Genomic DNA, 17531 nt, shown 5'->3' with positions numbered 1-17531 from the left:
CTTCAGGTTAGCAGTCCTGAACTCACTGCTCCCATAATGACCAAATAAAATTAAAGCAAATAAGGGTACATCTTCATTGTAGCACTCATGCAGGTTGATATAACTTTCACTGTCATGGCTTAATGCTATAGGCTGAATCTACACTGTCATATATTGTAATGGAGATTTGGAATGGCATTATATGCAATTGCAGTTTAACTGCATTGAACTGCATTATATGGGTCTACAATCTTTTCTATATATATATATAAAAGGGTAATGGAATCACAGCACCGGACAAAACAACAAAACTAAACGCCCCACAACCTCGAAAATTGACAGCACAACCCCTCATCCACGCCTCTACGTTCATACAACAAAAAGAAAAGAAAAATAAAGTCCTAATTAGAGGGAGAGGAATAATTGTTTTTATCCAATTGCCAGTTAGAATAATAATAATAATAATAATAATAATTTTATTTTTGTACCCCGCCACCATCTCCCCAGAGGGACTCGGGGCAGCTTACAGATATAAAACCAACATACAATAATATCAAATATAAAAACACACAAATAAATTTAAAAGGCATTAAAATCACAGTCATTATAAAACACTTGAGAAACACAGCAATAAAAACATAAAATGAGCTGGGCAAAGTGCACTGAGTGGAACTTGTAAACAAGAAGGAAATTAAGGTGCTACAAGGTCATGGGAAGAGCCTTAGACTGGGGTGAACACTGAGGCTATGTCAGGGAGTTAACCAAGAGGTACAACTGGTCAGAAGAACCCACTAGTAGCAGTATACAGTGGGCGGAACTTCTTCAAAGGCCTGTTTGAAGAGCCAGGTTTTCCGGCTCTTCCTGAACACTTCCAAGGTGGCAGCTTGCCTAATTTCCCTGGGGAGCGCGTTCCAGAGCCGGGGGGCCGCCACGGAGAAGGCCCTCTCCCTCGTCCCCACCAGCCGCACTTGTGACGGAGGCGGAAGTGAGAGGAGGGCCTCCCCCGAAGAACGAAGAGATCGTGCAGTTAGAAGGCTAAGCTCTGCCCACTTGGTCTCCTAGCAACCTACTCAGCCCAGGGGACAGGCAGAGTTAGGCCTCACTTAGGCCTCTTCCACACTGCCTATAAAGTACAGATTATCAGATTTTAACTGGATTATATGGCAGTGTAGACTCAAGGCCCTTCCACACAGCTGTATAACTCATTTATAATCTTATCTTATCTGCTTTGAACTGGATTATCTTGACTCCACACTGCCATATAATCCACTTCAGTGTGCATTTTATCCAGCTGTGTAGAAGAGGCCTCATATAAACCAGTTCTAAGCAGATAAAATAAGATTATAAATATACAGTAGAGTCTCACTTATCCAACATAAGCAGCCCGGCAGAACGTTGGATAAGTGAATATGTTGGATAATAAGAAGGGATTCAGGAAAAGCAGATTAAACATCAAATTAGGTAATCATTATACAAATTAAGCACCAAAACATCATGTTATACAACAAATTAGACAGAAAAAGTAGTTCCATGCGCAGTAATGCTATGTAGTAATTACTGTCTTTACAAATTTACCACCAAAATATCACAATGAATTTAAAACACTGACTACAAAAACATTGACTACTAAAATATGATTTTTCCCTTCTTCAATGCCACTGTCAAACATTTGTCCAAACCAAACTCCATGCTGATATCAGGACTAAAAATTTGGACAGTGTTGGTCAGAGACTGGATTTCAGTTTCCATTTTCCCATACAGCTTCAGGTCATCCATGTACATCAGATGTGAAATTTTGTGAGATTTCTTAGATGTTTGATAGCCAATATTTGTTTTTTGTAAGATTGTTGACAGAGGGATCATGGCAATAATGAAAAGCAGAGGGGACAATGAATCTCCCTGGAAAATTCCTCTTCTGATGTTGACAAGTCCATAGCTTTCATTTCCAACAAACAGTTCAGTTTTCCAATGCTCCTTCATGTTTTCAATAAAGGTGCCATCGTTTTTACAAATCTCGATGGCATCCAGGCACTTGATGATCCAGCTGTGTGGGAGTGAGTCAAAGGCCTTTTTGTAGTCAATCCACGTCATGTGAAGATTAGCTTTTCGGCTTTTACAGTTCTCCAAAATCATTTTGTCAAACGACAACTGGTCTTTCGTGCCCCTGCTTTTCTGTTTGTTGCCTTTCTGTTCATCTGGCAAGATGTTTTTTTCTCCAAGATTGTCTTGAATTCTGTCAGCTATGATGTCAGTCAGTAGTTTAAACATAGTGGGCAGACATGTTATTGGCCTGTAGTTTCCTGGTGCTGCTCCTTTTGCTGGATCCTTATTATTATTATTGTGTTGCTGTGAACCATGAAAATAAGTATGTTCAGTGACTGAGTACAACACTTTGAATTCCAGTATTGTCCCACGTAGATAAAAGTCTTAGAAATGCATGGTCAAAGGAATAAACAACTGATAATTTCTTCTGTAAATTGTGGTTCACACTTTAGATAAATTCATCATTGTCCCATGCAAGTTAATGTCTCGGAGATGCGCAAAAGGAATGTAAAACAAAGGAATGTAGAACAACAAGGATTCCAGGGTATTTTGTAATACTTGTTTCTGGATCAAAATCCCTTCTTCAGGTAGCTTCTGAGGGTTCTTTCATGCGTTTGTAGTAGACTCTCCTGAAGCTTTTGTAAACTATATTTAAAAAAGACAACATAATAGATTTGCTGTTGCCAGCAACCCTAAGGTTCAAAAACATACAAATGACAGTAGATGAATAGGTACTGCTCTGGCAGGATGGTAACGGTCATCCCACATGACCTTGGAGGAGTTTACGGACAACGCCAGCTCTTCGACTTAGAAATGGAGATGAGCACCAACCCCCAGAGTCAGACACGACTGGACTTAATGTGAGTGGAAAACCTTTACCCTTTACCTTAACTATCAACAATTCCTCAATACTTTATTTCCCGTACCACCATACTTCGCCACAGCAATGTGTGGCCGGGCACAGCAGTGACCATATAATACAGTTCCAAACTACGTTAAATGGCAGTGTAGATTCAGCTCAAGCCAACTTTCTCCTCTTAACCATATTTACATTTTGTCACTCCATTCCCAACCACTACCTTTTGAAAAATCCTTCTACAGCTGCTATAACCTTTTAAAAAAAGAATCTTATTTAGAGTTGGCTTTTTTTACCCTGTACTGACAAGACAAAAAATCTCATGCATGTACTCTGAGTATTCTGTTCAGTTCAACTGAATATACTTCCTAAAAAGACATATAGTGCTGCATAGTAGGATGCTTCTCTATGTGGTTCCCCCCTCCCACAGGTGCTGTTGCCTTGCTTGCTTTCAACTGAAGTTCTCTATTCACTTAGCTGTTGCAAGAAGTACATGTAGGGCGTGCGAGGGGTCCAACTGCTAGTAAACACTTTCTAATCTCTACAGCTTTTGTTAAGTGAAGTTAGGCCACAAGCAAAAAGACCAGTTCTTTTCTATTTTGGGGGGGGGGGGGTGTGGAGAAAATGGAGAAAGATATCATAGGCAGAAGATTTGACATACAGCCAATTAATACATTATGTGGAGTTCAGTGTAACATCCTTCCCATCTTTTTCTTTAAGTTAAAGCATCTGCTGGAGGCTGTGATAAGGTATAGTAAATGTGGAAAATCATATTACCATTAAAGAATGTCTTGCATATGCATACAAGTAAATTGCCAAGGTTTTTCCACTTTGAAAGGAAAACATCCTAATATTTTCTTCTATAAGAAAAAAAGCAGCAAGGGGCAGTGATAAATTAAGATTTTCTCCCTCGCCTTGGTTGTCATTCCTATCTCCAACAGCTGCTTTTCTTTATAAAGAAAAACCTATTGAGAGAGAATGTGTGGAATGCAATCTGACCTAGTGACTCCACATTAAGACAAAAGGCTAATTTCCTTGAACTTTACTTCTTGTTTAAGGACCAAACAACAGCAACATTAACATTTAGTAAATCTATCTTGCATATAGTGCATGTAACTGTGAGAGATGTCATTAGAATGTGGTCTGTCTTCTGCTTGGGAGATCTATCCACAGAAACCAGGTAGACCCATCTCTATCAAATTCACAAATTTAACAATCAAATTCCATCCAGGAGAGGAAATGGAGCAAAATCAAAAAGAAAGCTGAACAATGTTTAGAAAAAACATATATATTTCTGTCAGACCCTATAAGACCTGATCAATTTTTTATGGTTGAATAATAAAGATGCTGTCAGACATCATTACATTATGATGAATAAAGAGAAAATAATCAGAGATGAAAAAGATGGAAAAGGACACAACAAAACCATTGATATAATTTCACATTTATTTTATGTTAAAAGTATACATAGTCATGTAAACAATGAAGAAATAACAGTACCCAGATATACTCTACTTTTTTGTACATAACAAACTGTGCCTTTAATACTGTCTTTCTTGCCTTTACTTATCTAAACATATGCTTCAAGTGAACATAAATTGTGCAATACATTCAAACTTTGCTATTGATTACAAGTAGGAAAATTAGAGATGATGTGTATAATATGCAAGTTTTGGATGAAGCTGGAATAGCTCATGCCAGTGTTAGCAAAACTTTACAGTGTTTTACAAGCATTCCTAGACATCTAATCTCCCTAATAGCTACATTTTTGTATATGTTTGTACCTGACAATTCCCACAAAAACTTTTTTAAAATACACGTTCTTTTTTCTCCCATAGAGTATGAAATGCTTTACCTGATTAGGCTTATCTAAAATAGTTCTTTGGATCTCGAACACTTAATGTAAAGCTTACATTCATGTGTGAAAGGATCCTTCCTTATCTCATACACATGTACCTGAAAGTAATTTCAATGTCAATAGGAAAAGCAAATATTGGTACTTCAAATTGCTTATATAGTCTGATCATTTTTGCTTCACTTGATCAGCAACATAAGGCTGTTGGAATATTTCTTTTGTATTGTGAAACTGACACAAAAAGTACTGTGGTCATAATTCAAAGAAATAGTCATGCTAGTCTTCATTAGAATACAAAGCGATCTTGTGGCATCTTTGAGATCTATTAAAAGATTTAGACCCAGTTTGTTTCATCAGACTGATACCACAATGATTTATTACTTTGTTTCAAACGTTGGGTTGCTGTGAGTTTTCTGGGCTATGTTTCAAAAGTGCTAGAAAATCCCTTTGTATCCAAAAGTACAGAATATCCTCACATAATCTAGAGTGATTTTTCATTGGCTGCATATATATAATCTATCTCATAGCATATTTTATTGAATTTTCATTTTTCAAAAAGGGAAAAAAGCCCTTTAAATTTATAGCAAAATGGCAAGTTTAAACCTATCCCCAAAGCAAAGAGATTTGTATTACAGATCAGTGCTAATTAAAAGCATGTGCATACTGATGGGCCATTTGAATAATTTAATTTCCATCCAATGCAAGTATTACAGCACAATCTGACTAACCACTTCTGTCAGAAAAGACTTTAAATGATACAGGCTAATGAAAAATGTGTGAAATATTATAAAGCAGTCTAACCTGGAAAATAATTACACTTTATCCAATTATAAAACAATTATGTGTTTGAAATCAAGTTATAATAATCCACAATAACAAAAAGTGGGGCACAAATCTTGTCTTTACTTGTGACATTCAGGGGGAAGAAGGAATCTCCTTGCTCTTGTTTGTGTTCTGAATCAGAAGTGTTTTCTCTTTCTGGAATCAAATATTAGAGTACATCTCTTGTGTTTCTTTGGAAGGTATAATAAAAGTTTATTTTGGCTTTGAGGGATTTGAGAAATTTACTCTATTCTTTTTATAAAACACAAGATTAAAGAGAAAAATGTTAATAATATTGCGGCAGAAATCATAACAATAAACAATTTAAAGAGTCAACATGAACTATATGTACCAGATCAAATTTTATCAACCAATTCTAGCTGGATCTCTAAAGAAAACACATCTGCTGATAAAGGACAGAGAGTTGATACTGCAATTAAAGCCTTTTTTTCTGAGAAGTAGATGCTCTAACGTATATTTAGGTTGGTAGGTTGCTGTACATTTTCCCTTGGGAAACATGCTCCAAGATTACAAGTGAATCTCCAGTAAGTTAGTCTTATCTACCCTATATATGACCAAAAATATGTTCTCTTTGGGACTTCTAGGTTAGACATTGACCATAGAAATGCACCGGAGAACCTAGACATGCTGAGAGAATAGTTATCTTGGATTTTTTAAAAAAACTGTATATTTTATTGAAGGCTTTCATGGTTGGAATCACTGGGTTACTGTGAGTTTTTCGGGCTGTATGACTATGTTCTAGTAGCATTCCCTCCTTACGTTTCGTCTGCATCTGCGACTGGCATCTTCAGAGGAACATGGTTATACAGCCCCAAAAATTCACAGCAACCCAATAATATATTTGTTTTCAAGTTTTTTCCATCTTTGCAGGGACACTGCACACCTAACATCTGCGAATGTGAAGGGACTACTACAAGTTATCCATTATAATTTTTTTTCTTGGTGTCTTGATTTTTAGGCCTGTTCCTGGGTTTATTTGAGGCGCTGATTTAGAAAATTGCACTGGATGGACCGTATCAGCACTAGTTTCTTAGATCTGGTTATCATGGTTTTCTATGGGTGAGCAGATGAAGACTGGTAGGTGGCATATGTTCTGTATCTCAAAAACTAAGCTGATAGGGGGAAACTGGTGCCATTTTTGGAATCAGCAAGTCAAATATACCCAAAAACAGGTCTAACATTTGAAGCACCCAAATGTGCATTGGTTAGTGTTGTAATTGTATGGTAACAATTGTCACCAAATAAATACTACATTATACTCAACTAGCTGCAGATTGAAAGCAATTACAAAACCAGTGGAGGGAAACTCAACAAGAAACATAGCTATGTCTAACTGAGTGTTCATTTGTTACGAGTAACTAGTGTTTTTAGAGATGCTACTAACAGAAGTGATCCAGTGAGACATAGTAATTTGAGAGTTGGGAGTAGGACTCCAGGTGACCAGAGTTCAAATCTCCACTGAGCTATTACCAAGTCAAACCTTCTCAGCCCAGAATGAAAATAATGGTAAACTATTTCTGAATTAATATAAACCAATACTGACGTGAAGATGGTTAACAAGAATACTGAATAGTAGCAGTAACAACACTTCAATTCCAAAGGATCGCACCTATTAACAGACAATGATTTTTACTGGAGGGAAATTCTATAAACAGTATTGTTAGTGTTACTTCTATTTACAGAAACCATTGGGAAAAACAGGCACCTTTTATTTGGAACTATGGTTATTTCTCAGAAAAATATAGATTTATTGCTTAATTGTAACCATTAGAATATAGGCTCTTTATTCAAAGCAGTAGATGGGAAATACCAGTCCCTTGCAAAGCAACAAATCTGGAATTACTCATAACATTTCATTATCTCTGCTTTGGGAATTAGTTAAGTGCTACCACATTTAGGAGTTTCTTGATTTTTTACTTGATAATTTATTTCTACTTGATTTTTATTTAACGTAGTTTTAAAAACAGAAAGCTGATAATTATCTTATTCTATCAAAGACTTTAGATCAGGAACATTTTTTATGTTAAAGTCCAGCAACATCTGCCCAAATGCCTTGCCCTGTAAAAATAAAATAAAATAAATTACAAATAGTTAGATTTATGCAAGAAAAGTAATCCCACATTCAGATAAAAGAGAAAAGTACCCTCTTCATTATATTGCAACATTCTTGGGAAGAAAAACACTGTGTACAGTGATACCTTGTGTTAAGAGTTTAATTTGTTCAATGACTAAGCTCTTAACTCAAAATACTGCTCTTATTTCAAAGCAAAATCAGGGCCAAGTGATAGCTCTTAACTCAAAATGCTCTTAAATTTGGATGCTCTTAAGTAGAGGTTCCACTGTACTTAATTTACTTAGAATTAGATTTGTTCTTACAACTTGAGAGTTACTTCTAAGCATACATGCAAAAGACTGAGCTGAACAGATCTCTATAGAAAGGGAAACTGAAGAACGAGGTGCATGAATGAAAGGCAAGACCTCCCAAAGTGCACAGAATTTCAGTATAAAACATCATATGAGCTAATGGTTATTGGAATTACTACCCAGAAGCTGTGTTTCCAGAGGTCAATGCAATAAGTGGGATGGTCACTTAGAAAGTGCATATGATGAACATTTGGAACTCTATTAATTAATAACAGTGAGAATGCAACAGTTACTATATGCTTAAAGAATACAATATGTTAAAATGAACAAATGTCATTAAGGAAAAAAGCAAAAAAATTTGATTAAGTGGCTCGAATTCATGAAAGTGTTAAGGTTATTTTTTTCTTAAAATCAAAGTAAGACCCACTCACTCAAAATTAGATACCTACCTGTGGATCACTTCTCAGTGATGCTGTGCCACCGCCACCAAGCGAGTTTTTTAGTACAAAATTCAGTCCATATATTCCAGGCAGTTCATATCTACCAAAATAAAAAAATGTTTCCCTCATGAACTTCCAATACAACTGAATGGAAAATGACATCATAGATAATTTTAGAAAACCACACTGGAAACTGGGAGTGCGTCTACACTGTAGAATTACTGCAGCTTGACATTATAACTTCCAAGACTCAGAGGTATGAAACTGTAGCTGTAGTTTGGTGGGGCACCAGCACTCTTTGGCAGAGAAGGCTAAAGATCTTGAGGCACTACACCTCCCAGGATGCCACAGCACTGAGCCAAGCTTGTTAATTGGTGTCATTTGATAATCATTAATCATTTGTGTACATCTCAGTTTAACTACAAAGAGGACTTAAATTTGATTGAATAATATCTACAGTATCTTTCTGAACTTGACAATGAACTGAAGAAACACTACGAATTCTTATCTGTATTTATTTGTTTATCAGCATGAGAAAAAGCAAAATTGTATTATTGGAATGTAACAATGCAATCCTCTTTCCGGATGCAATTAAAAATTACTTATGTATCATTCTCTGTTTCAGCAGAAGGCTTGTTTGTTCTCACAAGCATACACACTGTGTCACAGTGAAATTAAGAAGCCTTCAGATCTGAGAACATGTGAGTATAATTCTCTCTAATCCTCAGGAGAGAGACAAAAGTGTTCTTTCTTCTCTCTGATTGCTTTTTCACACTGTTCATGCTATTATATTATCCCATCTTTAAAAGACACACCAAAAACAAATGTGCATTATTTGCTTAATCGGAGAACTTTAATTAATCTAGAAATTTCTGTCTTTAGTGGAGCAGATGTTTTCATGAAATTAGTTCATGATGTAGAAAGAACTAGGACGCATGTGGGTATGAGTTAGACACACCTTCATATAAATTCATCAAACCTGTTGACCATTTTAATGCTTATGGAATATCCCTTATCTGAAATGGTTGGGACCAGAGTGTTTGGATTTTTCCTGATTTTGGAATACCTTTATTTGCATACATGTACAGAATGAAGATGAAACCCAAATTTAAACATGAACTTTTTTATGTTTCATGTACACCTTACACACAATCTGAAGGCCATTTTATACAATATTTTAATAATTTTGTGCATGAAGCAAAGTTTGTGTACATTAAACTATCAGAAAACTAAACGTGTTGCTATCTCAGCCACCCATGTGGACAATTCTGGATTTCAGAGTAATTTTGGATTTCAGAAATTTGGACATGCTCAACCTGTACTATGAACACTATTTGCTAAAACAGAAGCATGAGACATAGTTGTTACATTATATAAAAATGAAAAACAGCTGAGTAAGAGTCGAATCCCTTGTAGAAAACCAGAACAAATGTTCAATACATCTCAATTTCTTCTAGAACAGCTTGAAGACTAACCAATGAAATACCTTCATTAATTTAAATGTAAAAACATTCAATTCCCATTTTTCATCTAAGTATAACCGTGCAGTGGGGAGATAAATGCATAGAGACCTAAATCCAATTGTTTCTCCCAATTAAAGTAAACTAATTGAATCTTTCAACGAATGATGAGTCAATGCTTATGTAAATTCCACTACTTGATTCAATAGGTCTACTTTAGCTGGGACTAGCAACTGGATTTAGGCCAGAATTCTGGAAATGAGAAAGTCATCTTTCTAACTGTAATCTCTGTTATAAACTGACAGGGGCTTGGACAGAGTAATTCACAAATTTCAAAATTGATTGACTCAGACATTTTAAGTACTACAGATATTGTGATCCTGTCACCATATGATCCTTTGTCACATTCAAAATGTACAAGAGTACAGTGTCAGTTCCATTTTATAATAAAAATAGCTTACTGCAGTTTTCTTGGGCAATCATGCTACACTTATACTTGTAGAATGGAACAACTCTTTATTAGGAGCATTTGTGTGTGACCAAAATTCTTCCTAAATTGGACTACTGCCTAATATAACATTGACAGGTTATTTCAAATCTGAATATTTCCTTGCAATCAAAGAATCCCAAGTAGTTCCTCCAAACCACACATAGCATGAATGCATTAATACAAATAAGTGCATACCTTGTGACCAAGCTCTGCCCAGACTTTTCTTTCTCTAAAAGATGATGGAAATAATCCTCTATTGCCCGAGCAGTTAAAATTTTCTTGAGGTATGGATAGTAGAGGGGATGCCGGGCTATGACACCTGTCGTTACACACAAATAAGACACCCACTTATTGTTCTGTATGAAACATTAAAAATACAATTTTCTTAAAATAAAGAAGACATGCAAAACTGGGCACAAAATGCAGCCCTGAACCAGTACAAAACAAACTGGTTCAGCACCACATTATAGCCAGACATAGTTGGTGACTATGGCAAGACAGAGACCCTATAAACCAGCCGTGCTGAAGCTGCTTTGGCACAGCTGGAAATGGCACAGTATTCTATCTCCCCAGCACTCTAATTAACCTCCAACCAGCCCCTGGACGAAAATTGGCATTTACTTGAGCTTCGTGCAGTTTACTTCCTGGTTGCTGCCATATGACTGAGCAAGGCAGCTTGGAAAAAGCAGGAGGGGGCTTACTTCTTCCAAACTACCTTACTCAGTCACATGGCAGGAACCAGGAAGTAAACAGCATGGAGCTCAGATAAATGTGATATTTTTCTTTTTTGGGGGGGGGGGGAATTGAGGTGCTAGGGGGCATGAGGGACAGCCACTCTCCAGCTTGCCTGAGTCCAAGGAATGCACAATAGCTGTAAAGACACCGATTCAGGATTGCACATAGCGACCTGGAATGAGTGTCTCTACTGTCATAACACAGGGGGCGAGCCAAATCCGGCTGCAGAATTCGAATCTCCCTCTGTGGTTTTTTAAAAACCTTGGTGTAGCCAGCCACACTAAGCAGCTTACCCCGGGTTAACTTGGATCAGCCTGCATGCATTGTGTGGACACACACAAGCTAATGTGACTCTACACTTCATTAAATGGCAGTATAGAATTATCATAAATTCCATAGTTACACAGACTTTAGCCAGAATAAAACATAAATCTCTTTGGAGACTGTAATCCCCACCACAACTGCTGTTACCTTTATTTGTGATCTGTTCTTACTAGTACAGTCAGGTCTCCCAACCACAGCTTCTGTATCTATGAATCCAACCATTCAAGGCTTGAAAATACATAGTTTTAATCCAAAAAATACTAAGATACTAAGGGCCACTGTCAGAACCCTGCTACTAGAGCCTGTATGTGGCTCTGAGTTTCAGGGTCACTGACATTGATAAGACACCTGCGTCTCAGGACTCGGAGAAGAAACGGCTGCTGGACTTGGCGGGGAATTTGCGCGGGGTTTTACTGAGCGGGAAGAGACTTTTCAAATGAGGGGGAGGGTATATAAAGGATGGTTGGCCGGAGTCTCCCATTCTTGGCTTTTCTGATGTTTATGTTTCCTGCAGTAAAGTTTCTGGTGATATCACAGAGTGTCTCGTGTGTTCATTCAGGAGCGGCTGTGGTGAGCTGACACAAAGCCAAGAATATAGACACCATCCCGCTGTAGCGGTGAGGTGTAACATGCAAGTGGAGGATGAAGAGCTCTTGGGCGCAGGAGGAGGAAGGTCGGGAAGGGCCACTCCCGAGCCGGACGCTGAGTTCCACCAGCTGGCGGCCCTGGCGTCATCCACCGTTTATGCCCAGCCAAATGGGGTAACCCAGAGGCGTGGAGTGGTGCGGGGAGACAGCACCGGAGGAGAGGAAGGTTCACCTTCCCCAGGCCCACAAAGGATGGTGTTTCTGGAGGAGAGGATGTCGGCGATGGAGACCACCCTGGCAGTAATGTCGAGGGCGATGGAGCGCCTGGCGTTTTTGGCGGAGCCAGAGAGAGGAAGGGAACTTCGGGCTGGCTCAATGTGGGATGTGAGCGTGGGAAGCAGCCAGGGCTTTGCAGACCTCCCAGCACCGAAGGGAAGGGAAATGCGAAAGGAGCCCGGCGCCCGGCCCAAGACCCAAACAAGCCTGACGCGGGTGGAGGAGAGTGACGACGAAGGGGAAAAGCCTCCGAGAATCCCGGCTACGCTCCCAGCTGAGACCCTGGTGCCCCTGGTGAATGCCGGGCGTGGCACAGGGCCAAGAGAGACAGCAGCGGGGCCCACTGGTCCGCAAGGGGGCTTGCGACGGGCGGAGAATTGGGGATTGCCACCACAGGGACCCCTACCGAGACGAGAGGAACTAAGGATCGAGTTTGGGGGAGAGTCCTCTGAACTGGATTTTTTCCTTACCACGGTGAGGGGCTATATGGAGGACAATGCTCACACTTTTAGAACGGAATCCAGCCGGATACGGGCCATTGGTGCAGTGTTGAAGAGGGGAGCGGCTAGCTGGTATGTTCAGCTGCACGCGCGGCGTGACCCATGTCTGGGGTCAGTCCGACGCTTTATGGGGGCCCTGGAGACCCGTTTCCGAGATCCATTGGAGCAGATCCGGGCGAGGGAGAAGTTGAAGACCGTCTCCCAGGGGCAGAGGTCGGTATCTGAGTATGTGGAGGAATTCCAATGCCTTGCCGAAAAGGTGCCGGAATGGTCTGCAGTGACAAAGATGGAACTCTTCAAAGAGGGGCTCAGGAGGGAGATCCTTTCCTGGGCGGTGCATCGTGATGAGCCTGACACACTGCGCGGATGGATTCAGCTGGCGGGGCGCGTCGAGACATCGCTGGACCAGGCGAGGAGGCACCGAGGAGCGCTACAGCAACGGCCGCAGATGAAAGAGGGGAGCCGGAAGGAGGGATCAGCCCCAGCCGGGAGAAGAGCGGAGCCGACAGGGAACGTGAGCGCCAGCAGGAGTGGCTGCTTTGTGTGCGGCCGGTTGGGCCACAGAGCTGCCGAGTGCTGGCAGAGAAAAGGGGAAGGCGGAGGCCAGCCCAAATCAAGAGCCGTGGCAGGAAAACGCGCCGAGGAAGAAACACCGATGAGGCACCATTCGGGGGGGTTGGTAAGTCAGGACAAAGCTATGATAGTGGTCCCCATTCAGCTTGAAAATGGCAGCAAACAAGCAACCTGCAAAGCGTTTGTGGATTGTGGATGTTCCAGGAACATCATTTCCCCTGAATTGGCCGAGGGATTGGGATGCGAAAGAACGAACCTAGAATCCCCAATAGCATTTTCGCAGTTGGACGGATCCACAGCATCAGGATCGTTAGCTAGGTACAGTGCCGAAGATGTAAAGTGTAAGATAGGGAGTTGGGAAGGAAAGGTGTCATTTGTGATATCACAAATAGCCAGCTATAATGTTATACTAGGCATGCCGTGGCTGGGGCAGGCCAACCCGCAAATCAACTGGGAGGATAAGAGCATGATTTTCGGGATGAGTTTGGAAGAAGGGAGCCAGGAAGTTGAGAGGGAGCCGGGGAAAAGGGGGGAGGAAGACTCTATCAGAATAGCAGAACTGGCAGATAAATTACCCCCAGAGTATCGGGATTTTGTGGACGTGTTTGACGAGAAGGAAGCAGACAATTTCCCACCGAAGCGGAGAGTTGAAGTGAAAATAGAGCTAGTCCCAGGAGCAGAGCTTCCCAAGGCAAAGATATACCCGATGTCGGCTAGGGAAAAGGAGGAACTGAGAAAGTACATTGATAAAAACCTAGCGAGGGGTTTCATAGAACCTTCGAACTCCCCTTTAGGGGCACCTGTGTTGTTTAGGCGGAAAAAGGACCAAACGCTGAGGCTCTGCATTGACTACAGGGGCCTGAATGCAATCAGTACTGTAAATAAATACCCTCTACCCTTAGTGAAGGACTTGATCGCCCAGTTATCGGAGGGACAGATATTCACTAAATTGGATTTAATTGAGGCTTACCATAAATTGCAGATCAAACCAGAGGACAGGTGGAAGACGGCCTTCTCCTGCGCCTTCGGATTATTCAATTATTGTGTGCTCCCATTCGGTTTATGCGGGGGAGGGGCCGCGTTCATGCAATTAATCAACGAAGTGTTGCATCCATTATTGTACAAGGGAGTCTTTATTTTTTTAGATGACATATTGATAATGTCTCGGACCAAGGAGCAACACGTAGAACTAGTCAGGGAAGTCCTACAAAAGTTGAGGGAAGCGAAGCTGTATGCGAAGCTTGCCAAGTGCGAGTTCAATAAAGACCAGATAGACTTTCTGGGGTATAGGATTTCCTCCCAGGGAGTGGCGATGGACCCTGCGAAGGTGGAAGACGTAAGGGGGTGGGAAGCCCCCAGAACACGGAAGCAGCTGCAATCCTTCCTGGGGTTCGCAAACTTCTATAGAACATTTATCAAGGACTTTGCGCGCCTCACTTTGCCATTAACGGATTTGTTAAAAACTAAAGGCAGGGGAGAAACAGCCAAAGTGAAGGCCCCAGGGGCCAAACTGACCTGGACAATAGAATGCCAGGAGGCTTTTGAAGCCCTTAAAAAGCGTTTTACTGAGGAGCCTGTCCTACAGCACCCTGATATGTCTAAGGCCTTTGTACTACATTGCGATGCGTCAGACCGGGCATATGGGGCAGTTCTGCTGCAGAAAGACGAGGGGGGGAACCTGAAGCCATGTGGCTATCTGTCGAAAAAGTTTAGCGATACAGAAAAAAACTGGCCGATTTGGGAGAGAGAAGCCTTAGCGATTCTGAAAGCACTAGAGTGCTGGAGACACTTTCTGGAAGGGAGTGGAACACCGTTTGAGGTGTGGACTGATCATAGAAATTTACAGTATCTGAGATCCCCTCGTAAACTATCAGCGAAGCAGATTAGATGGGCCCAATATTTCAGCCGTTTTGATTTCAGACTCAAGTTCTTCCAGGGGAAACACAACATACTCGCTGACGCTCTCTCTCGGATGCCTCAGCACGGGGGAGGAATTTAGGAATCTGAGGGGAGCCTTTTCCTAGATAAGCAATGGGGCCTGGCAGTACTGACTCGAGCACAAGCGGCCAAAGAAAACAAACGTACTGCCATTTCCACGGGGGGAGGAGAAATATGGGAGGAAGAGTTGAAGCGAGCATATGGAATGGACAAATGGTTACAAACGAACAAAGAACAGGGAGAACTGTGTGGGGATTTGGTGTTTGTTAATAAGAAATTGTATATTCCTGAATGTTTAAGACAAGAAATGTTAAGGAAATGCCACGATAACAAGGGTGCAGGTCATCTAGGCCCCACCAGGACTATTAAACTGTTGGCCAAACAATGCTGGTGGCCCGGAATGAGGAAAGACGCCAGGGGGTACGTCACGCAGTGTGAATTATGTGCAGAGGGCAAAACACCACCTGGGAAGCCCCAGGGGCTATTGCAGAAGGTGGTGGAGCCCATGAGGCCATGGGAATGCGTGGCAATGGATTTTGTAGGCGAACTACCCCCCAGCAGAGGCCACAGATACATTTGGACAATATTGGACCTATTCTCAAAACAGGCACACTTTGTGGCCCTGCCAAAACTCCCCTCGGCTGAAAAGCTCGCTGATTTGTATGTAAAGCATGTATATCGCCTACATGGGTGCCCCAACAAAATAATTAGCGACCGGGGAGTCCAATTCACTGCAAAATTTTGGGGAAAATTCTTACAGCTGTTAGGAGCGGAAAGGAATCTGAGCTCGGCTTTTCATCCCGCGACCAACGGGGGGGTCGAACGTACCCAACAGACACTGTGCCAATTCTTGAGGATGTACACCAATTATAGACAGGACGATTGGGCGGACCTTCTACCGTTTGCTGAGATGGCTTTTAACGGGGCCGTACATTCGGCCACAGGTCGTGCCCCATTCGAAATAGTATACGGACAGGAGGTGGCACCTTTCCCCAGGCTACCCGAGTGGAAGGAAGGAGAGGGCCAGACCGACAAGGAATGGCCGGCCAAAATTAAGCAAGGGTGGCAGACCGTGGTAGAGGCATTGCGGGAAACACAAAAGAAGTACAAGCTCTTTGCAGATCGTAGGCGCCGAGAGGGGGACAAATTGGGCGAAGGAGATCTGGTTTGGCTGAGCACAAAAAACCTGAAATTGGGGTTCCCATCTAAGAAATTGGCTCCACGCTATATAGGGCCGTTCAGGGTAGCGAAAAGGATAAACGAAGTGACCTATGAGCTGAGGCTACCCAAGGACCTAGGAAAGGTACACCCGGTATTCCATTGCAGCCTGTTAAAAAAGTATAAAGGAACTCTGGACAGCGGAGAACAATAGTTGTGTTTAATCTTTTCCTTCCAGGACGAAGGGGAGGAGGACGCCATGTCAGAACCCTGCTACTAGAGCCTGTATGTGGCTCTGAGTTTCAGGGTCACTGACATTGATAAGACACCTGCGTCTCAGGACTCGGAGAAGAAACGGCTGCTGGACTTGGCGGGGAATTTGCGCGGGGTTTTACTGAGCGGGAAGAGACTTTTCAAATGAGGGGGAGGGTATATAAAGGATGGTTGGCCGGAGTCTCCCATTCTTGGCTTTTCTGATGTTTATGTTTCCTGCAGTAAAGTTTCTGGTGATATCACAGAGTGTCTCGTGTGTTCATTCAGGAGCGGCTGTGGTGAGCTGACAGCCACACAGTACACAGTAAAGTAAAACCAGCATTTTCACTACTAAAACTTTTTACTAGTTTAAGTATCTAAAATAAAAGCCATATTGAAAGCCACATTTATTTCAATTATTCATATCTCACCTTTTGCAAAACAATCCCAGGACAGCTAACAATGAAAACATTTTAACACAGTAAGATAAAAACAGATGCAACAGTATAAACAAAATCAGCAAATCAGACAAGAAATCAATGGAGTTGGAAGTGAAAAGGAAAACCTCAAATAGCTGTAGATAAGGCAAGTCAAAGAGAAAAAAATATGTAATTAGAAACCCTCCAAGGCCCAAGAGCACAAATGAACATTGCCTGATCCCTAAGCCAAACATACTGGATAGACTCTTTTGCCTCGGAGTCAGCTGCCTAAGCTCCAAATGTGAAGACAGAGAAAAGGATTGCAGAAAAGATTCTCAAATTGTTCAAAAATTAATACAATGACATTCTATAGAAACTAATGCAAAATTCTACACTAGGCTACAAAAACTAAACACACAGACAAAAATGGGGAATACAT

The 17531-nt window shown here is 41.3% G+C and overlaps 1 protein-coding gene across 2 annotated transcripts in view; it reads right to left on the bottom strand.

The window, feature by feature from the left end:
- Positions 1-4306: 4306 nt before the first annotated feature.
- Positions 4307-17531, bottom strand: part of LOC103279026 (uncharacterized) — a 58974-nt gene continuing 45749 nt past the window's right edge. The window contains exons 18-21 of one of the 2 annotated variants that reach the window (XR_010006326.1): positions 17105-17129; positions 10526-10649; positions 8390-8480; positions 7588-7634 (exon numbers count right to left, since the gene is read on the bottom strand). Coding sequence is in view for 1 of the 2 variants with exons in the window: in XM_008111945.3 (XP_008110152.2) it covers positions 7560-7634; positions 8390-8480; positions 10526-10649 (290 nt within the window). In the remaining variant the exon portion in view is untranslated. Of the gene's footprint in view, positions 7635-8389; positions 8481-10525; positions 10650-17104; positions 17130-17531 lie in introns of both variants that reach the window. The other variant, XM_008111945.3, reaches the window with a different exon arrangement.

The sequence above is a fragment of the Anolis carolinensis genome, chromosome 5 (assembly GCF_035594765.1).
Source record: "Anolis carolinensis isolate JA03-04 chromosome 5, rAnoCar3.1.pri, whole genome shotgun sequence".
Classification (NCBI taxonomy): domain Eukaryota; kingdom Metazoa; phylum Chordata; class Lepidosauria; order Squamata; family Dactyloidae; genus Anolis; species Anolis carolinensis.
The sequence above is the reverse complement of the archived record's forward strand: the minus strand, read 5'-3'. Positions and strand labels throughout refer to the sequence as shown.